This window comes from Euprymna scolopes, chromosome 40, assembly GCF_053919585.1.
Source record: "Euprymna scolopes isolate OS-2025 chromosome 40, ASM5391958v1, whole genome shotgun sequence".
NCBI classification, from domain to species: domain Eukaryota; kingdom Metazoa; phylum Mollusca; class Cephalopoda; order Sepiida; family Sepiolidae; genus Euprymna; species Euprymna scolopes.
The window spans coordinates 70,949,697-70,968,993 of record NC_136521.1 but is presented as its reverse complement, the minus strand read 5'-3'; the positions used below and the strand labels follow the sequence as shown (position 1 = coordinate 70,968,993).

The 19,297-nt window shown below is 31.8% G+C and overlaps 1 protein-coding gene across 32 annotated transcripts in view; it reads left to right on the top strand.

Annotated features, from left to right (window-relative positions):
* Positions 1-19,297, top strand: part of LOC145265633 (calcium/calmodulin-dependent protein kinase type II delta chain-like) — a 705,488-nt gene that overhangs the window by 229,586 nt on the left and 456,605 nt on the right. For all 32 annotated transcript variants that reach the window (XM_080121704.1, XM_080121699.1, XM_080121701.1 and 29 more), the window contains exon 3: positions 12,597-12,656. In XM_080121704.1, coding sequence (XP_079977830.1) covers positions 12,597-12,656 — 60 coding nt within the window. The remainder of the gene's footprint in view (positions 1-12,596; positions 12,657-19,297) is intronic.

Here is a 19,297-nt window from a genome sequence, read left to right as displayed (position 1 = left end):
GAATGCCATTTTTTTTATTTTTATTTTTTTTTATAAAAAATAAAAATCTGTATACACTTACGCGCACACACACACACACACACACACACACACACACACACAAAATGTACAATCAAACACTTCAAATCGGCTACTCTAGGAACTTTAATAATGATGAATATATCATAATCTATACATCTATAAAAGTGAAAATGTTTGTGTGAGGACAACTCTCAACCTATATACTCAAAGGATTCTTGATCTACAAACTTGATATTTGGTATATAGGATATTCAGACATGTGGAAAATTTTTTAATCGGTTTTCATCCAGAAGAAAGGGCAGTTAAGGGGTCAAAATTGAAAAACTGGTATGTAGGGGGTTGTCAGATTCTAGTGTGAGAAATTTTCTAGCACGGTAGAGGGAATCCACCTTTTTTGCAGCAGCCTAGGCAATATCTTCCATGTATTTGTTTCAACTTTTGTTGCAATTCATTCCAAAAATAATTTATATTGCTGTCATTGAAAACCTGCTAATATATACTATCTTTATTGTTCTTGGTAAACACAAACTGTTCATGTATAACTTGTCTTCTTTTTTTTTATCTCTATAAATGAATGCACTCAATATAATTGTGTTAATTTCTACTATTATATCTATAGTTGCCTCTGCTATTCCCACTTCCAGTGTGTTCAATAATTGTTTTGTTGTGTCCACCCTAGTATTATAATGAACTCTTCCACTTATTATAAAGACTAGGACCACAACAACAAGCATCCACCCTATCTATCCTTTTCAAAAGGTTGAGTTTTTGTGTATATTTTCAGTATTTATTGCACATTATTTTACTCATCATTAATTCACTATCGACTACAATCAACAAAATTTCATACAATAAATAAATCGGTATTGTTTTAATTAGAATACAATTATCATCCGGTTTTGGTGATTAAGTTGCTGTGTAAGTCTTGGAGCCTTTGTAAGGCAATTAGGAGAAATAAAACTCTGAAATAATACCAATCCTCTTCTCATCTCAGCATTATTTCCATCTTATATATATATATATATATATATATATATATATATATATATATACACACATACATGCACATACTAGCAGGCCGCCCGGCATTGCCTAGTATTAAAAATAACGTTACATTCCTTTAAAAAATGACGTAAGAATAATGGAAAGAAACTGAAACATGTGCATGCGAGTATTATGTTTTTTTTTCTAAACAGTTTACTTCTTAGAAGTAAAAAAAAATAAAAAAATACTCAAGATCGAAACCAAAACCTGAACACAGTGAGTCAAGTACGATAACCATTAGCCCAACTGAATACGATCTCCAAAAGGTGTCTTCAAACCTTATTCTTAATATAAAGTGAACGATTAGCACATGTGCAGTCATGAAACAGTTAGCAAACAGATAAAAATCCGACGACCTCCACATACTAATTTTTCAATTTTGACTCCTAAATCTTTATCTTTATAAAGTTATATATGTTTACATAATTGTATAAACTAATTGTATGTATATAATGTATTCCTAAACTAATTGGCCCATCATTATGAACTTTTAAACACAGCTTCTGGGTGTAAGAGGTCCATATGTGAGCTAATTTTAGTTTCATGCAAAAAAGATTTAAAAAAAAAAAAAAAAAAAAAAAGTTTGTAAAAGCTCTTTGTGAAAATTTTTAAAATTCAAATATTCAATATTTGTAATGAATGCAATTAGATTTCCCAGATTTCAATTTCTTAAGACTCCTTAAACTTAATCAATTTTCTAGAATAAAAACCATGTAATGAAGTTTAATCAAAATTAGAATAAAGATTCTAGACGACATATTTTGATTTTAATGTTAGTAAGAGGACATAATAATTAGTGCAAAACTATTTAGTCATGGGGGGGGGGCTAATTTTACCTATCGTGGGACAGGTATTCTTCTAGTACATTGTAAATATTGACAAAACCACTGAGCATATCAGGCTGACCTTTGAAACGTTTTTGTTTTTGCACATGATCTTCATATTTTTTATTTATTTATTTATTTTTTTAAAGAGCTGCTGCTGTTAATTCTACATTTGAGCACATCAAGCTTTGGGTCTTCATCTTTCATAATTAACCCCCACATATCTGAAATTACTGACGTGTCTGCTTCTTTCCCATTTACCTTGATATGCGTTAAAAGATTACTGTCAAAACCCAGAATGCGATATTGACTGACTTGGCCAACTAGTTTGTACATATCTCTTTGCTTTCATACTTGTGAAACAAAAGGAAATTATTGTTTATTTTTCTGCTTATGTCCATCGACACTTAATGATCATTGTTATAAATTCTGTTTATAAATCCAATATGATATTTTGGCTATGATTGAAGCCGAGCTTTATACCAATTGCAATATGTTATATACGCGGGTCATTGGGGACAAGGCGGCCATGTAATGGAAGAAAAAAAAAAAAGATTTAGGTTCTCGCGTTCAAGTATGCAACAAGCTGAATAAAAGTGATTTCTCAAGATACCTGTAAAATGACAATATAGAGAAAATGAACACTCAACAAATTAAGGAGTTAAGATAAGGTTTATTTTACAAAAAGTGTACTACAACGATTAAAAAAAAAAGGACAACATGGACTGGGTTCTTACTAAATGTGTAGCTAGAACTTGAAGAAATATATATATATATATATATATATATATATATATATATATATATATATATATATATATATATATATATATATATATATATATATATATAAACATTAACCTGAGAGAAAGTAAGTGTTTGAACTTAAATTTTCTGCTATATTTTCAAAGTTCATGTATTCTCATGAACTTCAGAAGTTCAACTATTTGGCATTTGCAAACAATTGTACTTGGTGGGGAAAGTTCCAATAATTTCCATTTATTTTGCTCATAATTTTTTCATCAATTGACTATTTTTCAATATGACTTCGGCATACAAAAAGATATATTCAAGCTGTTTTTTTTTTTGTTGTTGGGGGTTTATGTCGATATCAGATGATTTGGTAACTTTCACTGTACAGGGTATTTACTAGTGATGCGACGATTCCAATATTTTTCAATTCCAATGCAATCACTGATTCCAATTTTTTAATAATCTCTAAATATTTAGCTGTAGAATTTTTCTTAAATATTTTGCAGATTACTGTAAAAACCTATGTAATATATGCATATCTTTTTTGCAAATGTAAAAATACCTTTGGTAGGTGATGGGTAGATTTTTAATTGGTAGTTCAAAATCAATAAATACTTATAATTTTTTTCATTAGTGCCAGCTATGGAAAATTAAGTTTTAAACCAAAACAAACCAAAAAATAATTAAAAGAATTGTTTTTGACATCGGAAAATTGACACACATTTCTCTGATTTCAATACTTCAAAAAGTTCCACGCTTTCTGATTTGGATTAATCGTCCCAACACTAGTATTTGCATGTCATTCCTCTCAGGATTTCTAACCAGTCTTTTGTTTATTTTGTTGTTGTTGTTGTTGTTGTTGTTAGAAATAGCAAGATTTTTTTTTTAAATTTCATTTTCACCCCAAACAAGGCATATTGCTACTTTGATGTAGGGGGCTACTATCAGGAACATAAGCTACAGGGGTACTATGTGAGGAGTTGGGCAGCAAGATGCCGGTTCACGTTACACTTGAACTTCTGCATGTCAGTACAGTTGGGGAAGCAGGAACCTGGAAGGGAATTCCAAAGTCTAGCGGTTCTGGAGAAGAAACTACTGGAGTAGAAGGCTCTCTTACATCTAGGGATCTCTACTGTAAAGGGGTGGGATTTAGTTGCTTGTCGGGTTTGTCAGGGGTATTTACATCGAGGGGGTACAGGTGCTTGCAGTTCGTCGGAGCATTCACCGTTAAAGTACTTGTAGAACAGGCAGAGGGATGCAATATTTCGCCGATGGGACAGAGACTGAAGCTTAGATGATAGTTCAGGGCCTATCAGGTTGGTGACTCTCTTTTGAACCTTGTCTAGAAGTGAGAGACAAGTAGCAGATGCACCAGCCCAAATATGACAACAATACTCCATACATGAGAGAATGGTGGCCTTATAGAGGTACAGGATACTTTTGGGTGTTAGTAGCTTTCTAGCATGGTAGAGAGAACCTACCTTCTTCGCAGCGGTCCTGGCAATGCTCACAATGTAATTGTTCCAACTCCTATTTCCTGTGAACGTTAGGCCGAGGAGTTTAAAAGATGTACTTTAAGATAAAGAGTCTTTGGCCATTGTTACTGGTGGTAGAGAAGGTTTGCAGCCTATTCTCTTGACGTTAGCTGCGGTTGCATGCGTATCGTAATTTTTCTTTTTCTTCCTAATCTCTCTGGCCCATGTTCCTATTTACTTGCCTCCCTGTAACGTGGTCATTACACTTGAACCATGTTATATTTCAACCACTTGGACCCGCACATTGTCTGGTACCGTCGCAAAGGAACAAACCAAAGAAGAAAGAAAGAAAAATCACTCAACATTTTATAAGTCCAAATGAAATGCATTTATTCATGGTTCTTCCAAAATAATGCATTCCATATTCTTTCTAAATGCTTTTCACACACACGTGTTTCACAATGCTCTGCCATATAACATGTTTTTTTTTAAAAGTCTCTCTTCAAACTATCTCGTGCTGGCCATAGCAAGTGCTTTCTCTTTCTCGTTTTCACATGTCTACCTTCCTGCAGCACGCAACTTGCTTCTCTCCTTGACCACATGGTGTATTTTTTCTGCCTTTTTTCTCCTTCTCGTGACGCCAGTGCATGCACACTTGCTTAATTTGCATATGTGCTAAGACGGCTGCTGCTGTTAATATTTTCACTAGTCAGCTATCCTATGGCTGTTGCTGATTTACTCACATGCATTTCGTATGCACTGTTACATTCCCACGAGGACAAAGTTAAACATAAGGTTGGTTTTTAATGTGGGGAAAATGTAGCCTTCCCCAAAAGGAGGCAGTCTAGATTGGAAGAAAAATAAATAAATGCCTTAGTCTAGAACGATTTCTTGCTCACTGAGGACTGAATAGGCTAAGTGTAGCATCAGAACAGATACTACATTTTTCTCCTAGATGAAAGGCCAACGAGTTTGTTTACCTGTTTAAGTAGAGGGAGAGAGGCATGCTGCACACAACTTATGGCCACTTAAAGAGGTAGGAGAAATGACTTTCCCCAACGATGTCTTCAGATACTTTCAAAAAGTGGGAAGGGGCAAAGTTCTTTCATTTTCTCTTTTCATCTCATAAGCTGAGAAATGAGTAAAGTTTTAACAAGCCCGCCTGTGGAACTCTGTTCCATTGGTCTGCTTTCTAGCTGACTACAATATTGTAGATGTTAGAACCGTCCTATTAGATAATCAAGTCATACCAAATTTCCACTACTAACGATTACTATACTATTGTCCCAATGACTACTGTACAAACATTAACCCTTATCCTTGAGTGGCCTCCGGGCCTTTATAAATGGCGATCCCATTGTAAAAAAAAAAAAATGTTGGTAATACTCAGAATATAATTAAGAATTACTTAAGACTTTTACTATTTCATGTTTGATGGCACGATGATGAACTATGCTAATGAATTAAAATAAAGAGTTCTGAGGAGGGAGGAGGAACTATCATGTCTCTCAAAATGTTAGTACTTATTAATAATCACATTTGAGAAATTTTGTTACCTTGGTGATGCCATTGGAGCACAGGGTGGAACAGGTGCCACTGTGATTACAAGGGTTGGGAATAAATGGAGTATATCTAGGGAACTTCTGCTTTCACTAACTAGCTGAACAGTATAACTGTTGATCAAGGGAAAAGTCTGTCAGTCATATCTAAATATGTGTGATAAAGTATGGAAGTGAAACCTTGCCAGTGAGGGTTGAGAACATGAAGTGCGTGGAGAGAAATGATATAAATATGATATAATGAATGTGTGATTTGAGTTTTAACAGGTTTAGTTCTAAAATTTAAATGAAAATAAATTAGTTAAATCTACACAATATAAGGAGATGTGTTCACAACAGAAGACTTCAGTGGGGTGGCTATATTTAAAGAATGGATGAGACTTTTAGGGTTAGTAGATGTATGACAGTTAAGAGCAGGGCAGTTCCAAGGTAAACACGAAGAGAAGTGATAGAAAATGAACCTGAGAGAAAAGTGATAAATGAAGAGCTGGACAGAAAGGTTAGTTTGAAAGTCAGTTTTTAAAGTTGTCCAACACGTATAAAACAGACATTAAACTAAATATGATGATGAAGATTGTCAATTTTTATTGCTTAATGATAATTAAATTACATTTGGTATGAATTATCTTCCTCTAGCAGTTAGGAGAGTAGTTTCTTGGAACTGAAAAGTCCGCCCATAGTTTTGGACATGTACAAGTATAATGTGTGTGTATATATATATATATATATATATATATATATATATATATATATATATATATATACACTAGCAGTTCAGATTTCCTTTGCTTGGGCCCTATGTACTGTTCATAACTTTATGTGCATATATACATATTAAAAAGTTTGACTTGTGTCCAGGTAACCTACAGCTAAAATTTCAAGTGTTTAGACTCCAAATTGGCAGAGGAGTTTGGTAGAGTCTGCAAAGGTCAACTCTTTCAACTGTGACTTCTTGGCAGCCAAATTTTCACCCCCCCAAAACGATTAAAAGCTTGCTGCATGTCTGAATACCCTTTATGTAAAATTTCAAATGTTTAGACCCAAAATTTGCTGAATAGTTATCTAGAGACCGCAAAGCACTCTTTACCCTGTTTTTTTTTTTTTTTTTACTAAATATACCTCTTAATATATATATATATATATATATATATATATATATATATATATATACACACACATCTATTCATTGTTTATGTAAATAAAATAGTTATCCACAGACACGTGTTTCACCATATTTATATATTTTCACTTTTCTAAGTTTGACTGAATTAATCTAGAATTTATTTTCGCTTACGATTAGTGAGTTTTAATCTTCAAAGGAGCGAAAGTAAAATTGTTTTAGTTATTTTTGTACAGCTGTAAAGACATGTACGCAGCGACAATACTACTTTATACAGATTAGATCATTATTGATTTTAATTAATAAGTATCAATCATTTATTCATATAGTGAAGGTTAATTACTAAATTTGTCAGTTTGTGGTAATGTTAAGTCGTACGTACTAAAACTATGATTAATAGAGTAGATATAATAATGTATTATTGTACATGGATTACATTGACATGTCAAAGTTTTAACCTTATTGTCTCTTCAGCATTAAAAGCATTCTTAAACTATATATAGCAATTTTTCTTGCATTATCATTTACAGACAGCTATTTTATTTATGATTTATCAGTGTGGCTAGACATAGTGTATCCATGCCGAGACTCAAACTGGAATGGTGAGTCACATCTGTATGCTACCAGCAGTCACGCGCTGTATCCATTACACTTAGAAACCAACTACTAAGTATACAAACTTATAGCACTAATATATATATATATATATATATATATATATATATATATATATATATGTGTGTGTGTGTGAAGACACTTTTCAATATATATGCTCAACAAATTTTTGATCGACAGACTTGAAATTTTGTATATAGGGTATTCAGACATGGAAAACTTTTTAATCGGTTTTTATTTAGAAAAAAAAAAAAACGGCTGCTAAGAGACCAACATTTAAAAATTGTTACTTGAGTGGGGGTGGGGGTCATCGAATTTTTATCTGCTTGTCAACTGTTTCATGACTGCACATTTGGTGGATTGATTGTTGCTATTTCTTCTGATGAGTTAAGGGCAAAATAGATTCACTGATTGATATAATTGATTGATTTTGTGCTACGAAACAGATACTGTCAAGAATTGTCAACTGAATTAAAGGAATACATTGTAAGATGGTCAACATCATGAAATTTGGAATATAGACTTTTGTCATTCATTCATTGTATGCTCTGTAATTACATTGAGCTTCTTAAATAAGGATTTGTATATATAAAAAGGAAATATAAGTGAATAAAGAATATTTCCACAGAAATATATATCGTTAGTTACTATTCTAAAATCAGAAAATGTATTTTATCCATATTTTTTATGAAGTACATCTTACACATTTTGTTGAGTAGCAGAAACCCACTAAACAACTCTTCAGAGACAAATGTATGTTCCTCAAAGAACAGTTGGAAAGCTAAAAATGGATAATGATTCTCTGGTTAGTTCTTCAAGGCACTTTTGCCATTATTTAATCAGCAGAGTTTTACACTGTTGACTAAGGGAAGAGTCTATCAGGCATGTGTACGCAGTGTGATAATGTATGGAAGTGAAACTTGGACGATGATTGTTGAAGATATGCGTTACATGAAAAGAAATTATATGAGATAGATGTGATGGATGTGTCATGTAAGCTATAAAAACAGGCTTAGTTCTGATAACCTCAGAGAAAGATAAAATCAGGATAGTTTAAAGAGATGCTTGTAGAACAGGAGACTGTGATGGTGTGGCCATTTGAAAAGAATAGTAGTGCCATTGGACCATCTATTAAATAAAAAGTTTAAATAGAAGTTTGGTCACGTCTTTGAAAACATTTCGTAAATTTAATTTAAACATATCAGAAAACCAAAAAATGTTATAAATATTTTATCAAATAATTAAAATCATTCTATAAAATATTTTATAACATTTTTTATTTATTTATGCGCAATGTGAGCCGTACAGACAGGTTTAGTTCTAATGACCTAAGAGGAAGAAAAAATCTGGACAGTATAGGTAGATATGTGCAGAAAAAGGAGACTTTAATGGTATGGCTATCTTGATAGAATGGATGAAAGTTCTTGGCTTAATTGATATAGAAGAGTTGAGGTAGCAGGTGCAATTCACCAGAGAAAATCAGAAAACACGAGAAGTACAAGAAGTACTCACGGCATAAAGCCCCTCTGTTATAGGGAGATGTAGTGATACAAATTAAGTATAATTTACATATGAGCAGATAGTTTATAAATATAAGCTGACACCAACAAGAATAGGTGGTTGTTGAACGCTTGCTTAGCGTTGTACACGACATATCACAGAGAAAACATAGAAAGTAATAAAAAATGAACTGAAGAGGTAAAGTTGTGGCCATAGATATGTTAATTTGGAAGTCAATTTCTGAGAGCTGTCCAATGTATACGAGCATGTAAAATGGATGTTAAACCAAATATGATGATGATTCTTAGAATCCAAAACAAATTTCTAATATATCATTTGTACAAGAGTTTTTGTATAAGATTTTCCATTCTAACAAGTTTTTTTTTTCTTATCTTGCTAATATATCCACATTAAAACAAAAACGTAGCAACAACTATCAAGAGTTAATTTAAAAGAAAAGAAAAGGAGAAAAAAATCTTTAACAAAACTCCTAAAATTTAAATGGCCGCATCAAGTTGGAGAACATAACTTGTTCCAAAATTAAACCAGTCTGATTTTTAATTAGAACCGAATGCCCTTGAATGTTGTTCTGACATTGGGCACCCAAGACATACAAGACTGAATCTGTGCTCATCCTAAAAGTAGTGTAGATTTAATCTTCTGTACTTGCCTCGCATGTGTAAAGTGGAAGCTCTTACAAATACTCATTACTTAATTTTTTATCAACATCAATATACACGGTCCCAAATGCATCCTGTATCCGCATGTTATATTTTGAATATGATAGTAATTATTCTCTCTGTTTCAAAATATATGTATATATACTGTGTGTATGTGCGTACTTATGTGTATATATTTAAAACTGACATAGTACCTTCTCATTGGTTATACTTCCTTCTCCTCCTCCCTTTTCCTTTCTCCTTTTCCCTGTGTATGCTCATCACTTTCACTACACCGATGAAGACTGAAGGATCAGTCGAAAATCATATACTTGTACAAAAAGTTCTTTAATTTTTTTTCATAATATTATTTTGTATTCCTGCACGTCACCAATTGAAAATGAATAAAGAAAAGTTATAAGCTTTTATACTTTTCGTATTCTTTTTTATACATTTCCATATATATATATATATATATATATATATATATATATATATATATATATATATATAATATTGAGTAAAATGATTATAATTTTTTAATTGAAAATCAGTTTCAAAAGGAAAAACAAACAAAATCAATAGTTTGTACGATTGTTTCGGAAACGATGTTTTATTGAAATAGACAATATGTCTTGAACAATTTTATAAAAAGATTTTTTATATTTAAACAAAGTCTCCTCATCAGCAAAATAATGTGGGGGCGGGGGGTTAAAGACACCAAAATAAAGTAGCATTTTTTTATTGAGGCAGATATTCCTTTTTTCACCCGTTTTTAAAGTTAGTTCTTATTTTAGTCCATCTTTTTCTTGGCATGTTGTTAAAAGATATCTATTAATGGTTGACTCTAGGTCTAATTCCCCCAATATATATATATATATATATATATATGTTTATTCAATTATATTTCATATCTTATTTATATCAACTCTTTAATTTATGAAGCTCAATGTAACTACAGAGCATAGACAAGTCTATATTCCAAATTTAGAGATGTTGACCATCTTGCCGTTTATTTCTTTAAGTATGTTGACATGCACAATTCTTGACAGCACCTGCTTCGTAGCGCAGATCATTCATGTAAATATTATGTCAATTCTTGAATTTATCCCCCCCCCACTTAACTCATCAGAAGAAAAAGCACTTATCAATTTTAAAAGAAAATAAAGACATATGGGCTTGATTACAGAATCCGAAAATTGGGAAAGAAGTTGCAATTACTTTTTTAATTTCAACATGACGTAACAAATTGAAAAATAATTGCAACTTTTCTTATATATATATATATATATATATATATATATATATATATATATATATATATATATATATAATTATTTTATCAAAGAGTAAATCTTTAACAAAGCAAAACGTATCAAGATAAAAGCTTAACACTATTAAAGGGAGAAAAAACAATAATATTAAATGAGAAATAAAAGTTATATATTACTTTATTATATCATCAGAACAGTAAGAAAAAGATTAGGGGAAATTTAAGAAAAAAAAAGGCCTAAAAGAATTTTTTTCTTAAATTTCCCCTCATTGTTCTGATGATATAATAAAGTTATATATAACTTTTATTTCTCGTCTTTTATCTAATATATATATATATATGGCATAAGATAGTTTCCTCACATGTGTTTTGAAATCAATTATTTTTTCTGGGGGAGTGTGCTTATAAACATAAAGTAAGTGTTTTTGTTATATTAATGTTTTCACAGATTTTAAATATCTCCATTTTCTTTTATCTACATTTTTTTTTTCATGTCATATAATAAACTTTTCCAACAGTTTTTTTGAAGAACATACAATTGTCTTTAAGGAGTAATGTGGGCTTCTGCTATTCAGTGAAACATGTGTAAGATGTACTTTATAAAATGAATAAAAAATTATCAATCTTAAATATGCCTTTTGGTTTTGAAATGATAATTAATAACATATACATATACGACATTCCAATATCAAAATATTTATTTTTCATGCAAAACAGCTCCTCCAGCATGTTAAAATTCAGTACATTTGTTTGCAGACCCATTTCATTATACAGAAACAAACGGTTAATATTATGTCAATACCGTCTCTTTTCATGCATATACTTTTTTTCTTACTGTTTTGTATGAAAAATAAATATTTATACCTTGCAATGTAACTATACTGTTATTGTTTTATATATGCTCTGTTGTTATATTTAACATATATTGAGCTTTTAAACAAAAAGGATTGGCATACACAAAAAGAGAAATATAATTGAAAAAATATTTTACCAAAAACATATATATATATATATATATATATTGACTGCCGTACAAACGGTCGGGTTTCACACCTGGCTTGAGGTAGTTGCCTGTCTAGCCGCACTAATGAGCTGTGAAACAGCGAAACAGTACTGTATGTGGATGACTATATATATATATATATATATATATATATTGCAGGTGATTAAATGACTTACTGACTAAATAGTTTTCCAACAAATGATAAAAAATATAAAAATTGAATAATATTTTTTATATAGTTTTAAAGGTTAAAAACTTCCAAGACTCTCTCTATATAGATAAGTCATCATTAAATGCATTTGGCATTAACATTTGACTGCATTTTCACAGTATCAATGGTCATCAGAAATGTTTGTTGGTGGTATTTATCTCAAAGACGAAACCAAAACTTATAAACTTATAAAAATGAATGTAAAAATAAAATTATTTTTGGTTTTATGAACACGGCGTTTTTTGTTTTTTTTTAATAACAGAATTCGGCACATCATTAATCGACCAAGGCCATTAACAAAGTCCTATCAGCCCACTCATCTCCACAGCAATTGACTGAAACACAAATCTGTCAAAAAAAAAAAAAAAAAAAAGTTTTCATTTTGATTATTTTTTTTACTCAGCATTTCTTTTCTCTTTTTTTTTTTAATTATTAAATATTTATGCTACTTAGTTTTTAAAAATATTTTTTTATAATTATTACAATTTTATGACAATTTTTCACACATTTTTTATAATTTCTTATTTTCTTCTTTGCAGATCATCAGAAACTCGAAAGAGAAGCTCGAATTTGTAGGTTGTTGAAACACCCAAATATTGGTAAGTGCAATTGCAACCATTTTTATTAAATGTTAACTAAAAATACCCCTTACCCACCCGACTAGCAATAAAATTGCACCGTTTCACCCTAGAGACCCCTAGATGCTAGAAGAGTTTTTACTCTAATAGCTTCTTACCTCAAACTGCTCGTTGTTGGAATTCCCTCCTTACTCCCAATTTCCCTGACGGTATCAACATACAGAAAGATAATTTGAGTTATATATTTAGCAATAAAGAAAACTGAAATTGTGGAGGTGGGAAGGCTGCTGTAAATATCTGTTACATGTTAGTCAAAATATAGGTGAATAATTGTGTATGAGCGCGTGGGGAAAATATCAGTAGGAGCTAATCAAATTCTACCCAATTTACACCATTAATGATTACTACACTACCACCTTACATTCATTAACCCTTATCCTCGAGTGGCGTTTGGGTCTTGATAAGTGGTGACTCACAAGTTGTAAAAAAAAAAAAAAATATCTTATTTTAGATGCCTTCAAATGTCTCTATAAGAAGTTTTGTTCGTCTGTCATGCCGAGTTGGGCATGAGGTTGTTTTTAATCTTGGGGAAAAACGGACACTGTAGATTGGGACAGAAATTTACAAAAATGCTTCTATAGAGAAGGATTTCCCATTCACTGACTGCAGATAGAAAAAAAATTGTTATATCAGAATAGATACTCCACTTTGCACCTAACCAAAATAGTTATGCTATCAAACTGAAGTTTGAAATACGAGCATTTGTAGCTTGAAATTAAATGAAAGAAAGCTCCAATTTCAGAAGTTTGTTCCTCTCAAGCTTTACCTCTAAGGACAAGTTAAGATTAAATTCATTATTTGTGTGATAAATCTTACTTTTAGATGCGTTCTTCATGTTTGTGTGTCATGCCTTAGTTAGAAAGGGCATTTTTGTTGGTCTGTCATGTTTAAATTTGAAATAGCCCCTGTGTACCAAAAGCTAAACGCAACTTCTATGAATAAAGTTTAATTACAAGAACGTCCATCTCTGCAGCACAAACCTCAGAACTGCTTCCCAGAAGATGTGTACAACATTGTTGAACCATCCTCTTAAATAAGCAAATTATTTCTAGTTCTCTCAGAATGCTGTTAGTCATCTGATTGATTCATTAACCCTTATCCTCAAGTGACCTTTGCACCTTGATAAGAAGTTACTCATTAAAAACGAATGTATTTTCAGCACTAAATATGTAGCTTAAATGGACACACATTAAAAATACTCATTCTTGTTTTATTTTGTACTGACCCAGAACCTCATAGTAATGACCTTAAGTCAAACATTGCCCTCTTGAAGATACAAGTAAATATTCTGTTTAAGAGAATTGGTGTGGCTCATATAACACTTTTCATGATATTCTATGGTAAAACGAATGCAATATCAACCGAGCATTTAACGTCCCAAGAGCCTTGTTATTATTCTTCACTTCTAAAAGGATTCCATTATGCTTTCCATTTAATCACTTGCTATCAAGGACTTTCAGGCAGTCAATAAGGTTTTGTGGCATATTTCTGAAAATGTTCATTATCAAGTCTTGTGTCATGTTTGATTAAAAACATCTGATCGACTTTGAAATAGGATTCCATATCTGAATACAGCAATCGGAATGTCAAACAATTCCTTTGCAATTTAGTGAAGGGCATGCATGGAACAGTGTGTGCGTGCTCTCACTGGGCATCCCTTAGGGGATGCACTCACTCAGGAGCTATATAAGAACAACAATTGAATCATTCATCAGTTAATTCATAGGTCGCGCATAGTCTATGCCAACTTTTTTGTTTGAGTTTGTATTGGCTTTATTGCTTGAATCTGTGTCAACATTATCATTTGTGTTTGTGTCAAGGTTATTCTAGTTCAGAGTTTCCCAAACTTCAGGACATCATGGAACCCCTGAGCAGGGCAAATTTTGTCCAAATAGCAACTCCTTATGATTTAGTGGCACTGTGCCTTGTTTAAGGTGAATAAACAGTAAAAAAAAAAAAATCAAACAACTCTGAAATCAGTTTAGAAATAAATCCCTACACAAAAGTCGACGGTTGGTGTTTTCTTTTCTTTAGATCATCAGAAATAAATGTAATTACTAGTGTAATTCTATAATTTATATGCGTATTAATGTAAACACTGACAAAACAATTTTTTATGTCAGTTTTTACCAGAGGTGTACATTAGTATTTTAATATACTAAGAGCTTAAGCATAAAATTTTAACCAAAATAATGGAATTCAGCATTAACTAACCCGAAAAAGATTTGATTTGTGGTAAAATAAAATGACTAAATTAATCACATCCTGCCATTATAGGCAAAAAATATTTCTTGTTTGTAGTTTTTTTTTTTTTTTTGTTTAACTCTTTTTCACCCCAGAAAGGCATATTGTCAGTTGGAACGTAAGGGGATACTATTTAGGATCATATTTAACAGGGGACTGCGGGGAGTTGAGCGTATTACATTTAAACTTCTGCAGATTAGTCTGTCTGGGAAGCTGAAAGTACAGAAGGAATTTCGATGTCTAGCAGTCCAAGTGAAGAATGTATTAGAATAGAAGGCTTTCTAGTATCCAATGATCTCAGCAGTGAAGGGGTGGGATCTTGCTGCTTGTTGGGTTAGTCGGGAATATTTACATTAAGGGGGCACAAAGGTTGGAGCTTGGCCAATAGTGCGGGACCTATTAAATTTGAGACTCCTTGTTTTGAACCCTGTCTAAGACTGAAAGACGAAGGGTAGATGCACTAGGTAAATTGTAGCTTTTTAAAAATATAAGATGCCCCCTGGTGTGAGTAATTTTCTAGCACAGTAGATTTATATCATAGGGCTCCCAAACATCATAGTCAAGTTTCAACAAAATAACAGTTAGAGGCTATCTTTTACTCTAGAGAAATTACCCGGAGAAAATATTGTAAATGTTTCATAAATAATAATAATAAAAAATGTAAAACATTCAACTTCTCTGTTCTTGAGAAAAGAATATTTAATTTTCCATTTTAGAGGATAATAATGGATCATAAATACGTGTGACGCTTTTTCTCTCATCTCCTTTTGTCATTGTCTGCACCTTCCAGCTATTTGTTGAGAAGCCGATAAATATTGATTATTTCTAAATTTAAAACGGTTTCAAGTTTAGACAGCTTTGTGCGAATTTATTAAACTATAATGCATTTTATGTAAATACTAGCGGGCATTCGACACGATATAATTCTCTGTGGAGACAATAACGTCAATCTTGAAAAATAAATTGCGGAATTATATAAGAAATAAACGCAAATATGCAACCAAATTCATGAAGCTGTAGTGTACATAGGAACTCGAAGATTACCCATCATAGGACAGGTAAAGTTCACAAAACAGTTTTGCAGCACTTTTATGTCCCATTATCGATGTGATGCCTCCATTCAATCTTGAAAGACAATGGATACCCTCTGTAAGGATAGCTGCACATGAAATAGTGATGCAAGAGTTGTGCAATCCACAACTACACTTCTGAATTGACACTGCTTGAGTCCAGTGGCAAAGTAAAATCCAGGATGACTGGAAATAATGCTGAGATAAGTGGATAGCACATCCAGCACCTGGAATTCTCAAATGGTCAGTCGTTTTAGTACTGACCAGGTTCAATATTGCTTAATGTCCCCTTAAGAAGATCAAAATAAACATATAATGCGACTAAACCTTATGTGTAGAATACTTATTCCAATTTTGATCAAAATCTGTTACATTATTTTCATTCTAGAAAATGTCTAAAATTTAAGGCTTAAGTTTAAATGGTCTTAAGAAAAAATTGAAATTCTGGGAATCTTGCTTAATTGATCTCTAATGAGTATGGATAAAAAATTAATGCAAATCTGAAATAGTTGAATTTTCAAATGTAATGTTGTGTCCATATAATGTCCCCTAAAAACTTATTAAAATATTCCAATGAAACTGAAATTTAGGGAATATTTATTAATTGATATCTTATACCTATTAAAATTTCACCTTTATGGTGATCAGTCGACTATGTTGGTTTGGCCACATTCAGAGAAACAACTCTTGGATTAAAAAAAAACAACAAAAAAACGCAGAAACCTTGCGAAACATGAATGAAAGAAAGTTGGACAACCCAAGAAAATATGTATGAAAATCAACAAAGATTTTAAACAATGAAATTTGAATGGAAGCAACGCTAAGCTTGTTCTCATTAGATCATTAAAGTTAAGTCATGTTGAGCCTGGTGAGTATCAGATGGGTGACTATTTAGAAATATCAAGCACTGTTTTGTGGAAGAATTGCAGAATCTTCCTGCAAAAAAACAAAAAACGATGTCTTCAATCACTTTAATATAACTTGCCAATCCACGTGTGCATTGAGACAACAGAATAACTCCACCCATCAACCATTCTAGGTGGAAGTTTTGTCCTCTGTCATGTGAAATAACTCTCTGTGGAGAGTATACTGCTATCATACTATAGTCTAATTAGTTTTACTGAATTTGTTCTGCTTGGTATAGGGCTTTGTTTTCAATTATATCCTGGACAGATAAAAAGATTGCAGTCTGTTTAATTTTTTGACAAAGGATCTCCAATCTTGTTGTGAAGATATTTCTGAGACATGATGTTGCTCTTAATATTTGCACAGTTATCCTCATTGCGATTGTTATATACACAACATTTCATCCATTGCATTTTTTGACCTTCAAGTGCTTTTGATCTGTTATGGTTCCGGAAGTGTCCAGGAGAAAGACACACCACTTGGTAGTTAGTAGAAACAAAATATATTAAAGAGAAAAGCAAATGCAACAAATGAAGCATGTGATTATATGTCACTCCGACTGTCAATTGTGCATAATTTGTATGTTAATTCCGAGAGACATATTCTCCCAGTCTTTATAGTAAGTGGAAGAGTTTATTATTATCCATAGGATGGACACTACAACAATCAGTCAATTAGTTTAGGGGTGAATCCTATATATACAAATATATAAACATGTACACATACCTTAAATAGAGATAAATTAAAGTACCTTTCTTTCTCAAATTGCCCATTTTCATGGGTCCACCTGAAATATGGTTTTTACTTAAAATTTTAATAACAATGTTATAGCACTAATAAAAGATATGTTCAGTTAGAAAGTTGAATAAAACATAAATTCGTTTTTCACATATAATTAAATTTTATTGTTAAGTTTTCTTTTTCTCCCTTATTTCATACATCATAAATTGAATACTTTCAAAGTTACAATAAAAAATAGAATATCGACATTTGATACTGCATGTGATGACGTCATTAAAAGAACTAATTACGTCATATGGTGTCTTGGTTACGATTGCAGTTAATGGCAATGGGAAGCTTAAGTGGACCAACTGATCAACGGACCTAGCCAGTTATGGAGATTCATGTCCACAGAAAAAAAATAAAAATATGTTTCCTTTCATCAATAAACATTTTAGTATAATAAAATCTATTTTGCAAAATATTTTTTTTTTCTTTATTATTTAAATTAGTTATAAAAAATTTTATGTGTCCTATAGCGTTTCACAAGACCTGAATTTTAACTTTGATAACAATGATCATTGGTTGTCATATTGGAAAGCTCCTGGAAATTTCCCTTGCTCAGTTTGTGGAAAGATACTTGTGTAACAGATCGCGTATGAGTGTGGTGAAAAACATCAGCATCAGAGAGAGAAAAAAAAAAAAAAAAAAAAAAAGCACATATGAAAATTAGGAAGTGTGTACGAACTAGCATCTAAAGAAAGAAAAAAAAAAGGACCAAAAAAAAAAACATGCTTAGAGAAGAAGAAAGAGTGCAGCCGAAAAAGATGGACGCATAAGAAATGGCTGTTCTACAGCTGGCGTGTAGTAGAGCAGAAGCTTGTGTCGAGAGAAAAAAAAAAAAACATAGTAATAAACAACTTGTGCTAAAAAGAAAAGCCAAGTCGGATTTATTTATTTTTGTTTGTTTGTATCTTTTTAACGATGCCGGACGGCGTGAGGCTCCAAGAGAGGTTTGAACTGTAATAAACACAGTTCGAGCGTAATGGTCATGTTACACTTGTAAGTGTTGGGTATGCAAGAAGTGCAGGCAGTAGAATTACTTGTAAGTTTAGAGAATAATCTGTTTGTGTGCATGCTCTCATTCCATCAGCCATGACTGGGTAGAAGTCCTAAGTAATTTACAATTATATTTTAGGTATCGTCTGCACTGAGGATTGAAGAATCTTCTTCAGAAGAATGTAACTTTTTACAACTGAATTTTACCAAGTACTTTATCCACTATGTCACGAGCCCTTGCGGTATTTTATCCTCTCTTTCACACACACACACATATATAAAAGTCTTGGGACAATTAATCGGGAATCAGAAAAATCTCAACTTTTTGAGGTATCGAAATTGGAAAAAATTGTACATACTGTCTGATACCAAAATATTAATTATCCTTTTTATTTAATTTTGTTTAAAACAAAATTTTCCACTGCTGATAGTAATAATAAAATAATAAATATTTATTGAATTTAAACTACCAATAAAACTAAAATCTATAGATCACCCTCTCCACAAGTTTATTTTTCTGTTTGAGAAATTATATGCACATTTAACATGTGTTTTTATGATAATCTGATAAAAAACAACTTTATCTTTAAGTATTTTAAGATT